The 2,621-nt window shown below is 57.5% G+C and overlaps 1 protein-coding gene across 1 annotated transcript in view; it reads left to right on the plus strand.

Moving 5' to 3' along the window:
• The window catches only part of pik3r4 (phosphoinositide-3-kinase, regulatory subunit 4), a gene marked incomplete in the record, with an annotated part of 18,136 nt that overhangs the window by 4,014 nt on the left and 11,501 nt on the right, over nt 1-2,621 (plus strand). The window contains 6 exon segments of the mRNA XM_014029403.1: nt 171-903; nt 973-1,106; nt 1,344-1,554; nt 1,639-2,034; nt 2,112-2,246; nt 2,317-2,538. Coding sequence (XP_013884857.1) covers nt 186-903; nt 973-1,106; nt 1,344-1,554; nt 1,639-2,034; nt 2,112-2,246; nt 2,317-2,538 — 1,816 coding nt within the window.

A 2,621-nucleotide genomic window follows, 5' to 3' on the forward strand; every position in this document is an offset into this window, starting at 1 on the left:
ACATACAGTACCACAGTATGTACATACAGTACCACAGTATGCACATACAGTACCACAGTATGTACATACAGTACCACAGTGAGTCTCTAGCTGACTGTAGAGTCAGTGTCTGTGAGTTCAGGGATGTTTTCAGGGAAACACTGTTCCTTTGTGAACCTGTCTTCTTCCAGACGCTGTGAGGCGTGATGGGGAACCAGCTGGCGGGCATCGCCCCCTCTCAGATCCTGTCTGTGGACAGTTATTTCTCAGACATCCACGACCACGAGTACGATAAAAGCCTGGGCAGCACTCGATTCTTCAAGGTGGCCCGGGCCAAGCACCGGGAGGGCCTGGTGGTGGTCAAGGTCTTCGCCATCCAGGACCCGTCGCTGCCGCTGACGGCCTACAAGCAGGAGCTGGAGGAGCTGAAGATCCGTCTGCACTCCTGCCAGAACTGCCTGCCCTTCCAGAAGACCTCGCTGATGGAGAAAGCTGCCATCCTGTTCCGGCAGTACGTCCGGGACAACCTGTACGACCGCATCAGCACCCGACCCTTCCTCAACAGCGTGGAGAAGCGCTGGATCGCCTTCCAGATCCTCAACGCCGTGGACCAGGCGCACAAGGCCGGCGTGCGCCACGGGGACATCAAGACGGAGAACGTGATGGTGACCAGCTGGAACTGGGTCCTGCTCACCGACTTCGCCAGCTTCAAGCCCACCTACCTGCCGGAGGACAACCCCGCCGACTTCAACTACTTCTTCGACACGTCCCGGCGCCGCACCTGCTACATCGCCCCCGAGAGGTTTGTGGACGGGAGCATGTTCACCTCGGAGAGCGACCAGAACACGCCGCTGGTGGACCTGACCAACAACAACCAGAGGAGCAGAGGAGAGCTGCGGCAGGCCATGGACATCTTCTCTGCAGGTGTGCACGCACCTGGACAGGGACTGTGCAGGTGCTGAGCAGCGTCATCAGGTGTGTTTGTGTCTGCAGGCTGCGTGGTGGCAGAGCTGTTCATGGAGGGCGTGCCTCTCTTCGACCTGTCCCAGCTGCTGGCGTATCGGAAAGGTCACTTCCAGGTGGAGCAGGTCCTCCTGAAGATCGAGGACCGGAGCATCAGAGAGCTGGTAAGCTGCAGCTGCAGACCTGTGGACCTGTGGACCTGTGGACCTGTGGACCTGTGGACCTGCTCTCTGCAGACCCACTGATGCAGATTATTTTAACATCAGTCTAACAGATACGTGCAGCCGATACTGCCTTTACTTCCTCCATTAACACGATAAAAATAAGAATAAATGTTACTCCTGTCTCTGATGGTTAATGATGGAGTAAAGCTCAGGTGTTGAACCGTCTGCTGTCCTCAGGTGGCTCAGATGGTCCAGCGGGAGCCGGAGAGGCGTCTGACTGCAGAGGAGTACCTGAAGCAGCAGAGAGGGAAGGCCTTCCCTGACATCTTCTACACCTTCCTGCAGCCGTACATGGCTCAGTTCGCCAAGGAGACCTTCCAGTCTGCAGACGAGAGGGTGCTGGTCATCCGCAAAGACCTGGACAACATCCTGCACAACCTGCGAGGAGGTGAGGCAGGGGGGCGGGGCTTCTGACACCTGGAGGAGGCTCGTCCTTTAAGAATCTGTTTGCTGACGACTCGTCTCTCCTCAGGCTCCTCCTCCTCTTCATCTCAAGACGACGATGACGAAGGTGTGCTGAGCTGCAGGGAGGAGCAGGGCCTGGTGGTGCTGGTGTCCGTCATCACTTCCTGTCTGCAGACGCTGCACTCCTGCGACTCCAAGCTGGCGGCGTTGGAGCTCATCCTGCACCTGGCTCCACGGCTCAGCGTGGACATCCTGTTGGACCGCATCACGCCCTACCTGCTGCACTTCTGCAACGACCCCGTGCCCCGCGTGCGCGCTCAGGCTGTGCGCACTCTCACCAAGGTGCTGGCGCTGGTGAAGGAGGTGCCGAGGAACGACGTGAACATCTACCCTGAGTACATCCTGCCGGGCATCGCTCACCTGGCTCAGGACGACGCCACCATCGTCAGGCTGGCGTACGCAGGTCAGCAGCTTTAGGTAAAGCTGTTTGAAGCGGACCGGCTGCTGCTGCTCACCTGTCCTCTCTGTGCCCATGCTCAGAAAACATCGCCCACCTGGCGGAGAGCGCACTGCGCTTCCTGGAGCTGGTTCAGGAGAACAACGTGAACACGGAGCAGGACCTGAGTGCTGAGGATACAGAAGAAAACAACCACCCCAACGAGAACTACGACTCAGGTAAGAAGACCTCAGACATATTCACAGGAGCTGCAGGTTCAACCTGTTTCATCTTGTTGTTGTGCTGCAGAGCTGCAGGCGCTGCATGAGATGGTGCAGCAGAAGGTGGTGACTCTGCTCAGTGACTCTGAGAACATCGTCAAACAGTCCCTGATGGAGAACGGCATCACTCGTCTCTGCGTGTTCTTCGGCAGACAGAAAGCCAACGACGTCCTGCTCTCCCACATGATCACCTTCCTGAACGACAAGAACGACTGGCACCTGAGGGCCGCCTTCTTCGACAGCATCGTGGGTAAGAACAGGTGTGTGTGTGTGTGTGTCTGTGTGTGTGTGTGTGTGTGTGTGTGTGTCTGTGTGTGTGTGTGTGTGTGTGTC

Source organism: Austrofundulus limnaeus, unplaced genomic scaffold (genome assembly GCF_001266775.1).
Source record: "Austrofundulus limnaeus strain Quisiro unplaced genomic scaffold, Austrofundulus_limnaeus-1.0 Scaffold898, whole genome shotgun sequence".
NCBI lineage: Eukaryota > Metazoa > Chordata > Actinopteri > Cyprinodontiformes > Rivulidae > Austrofundulus > Austrofundulus limnaeus.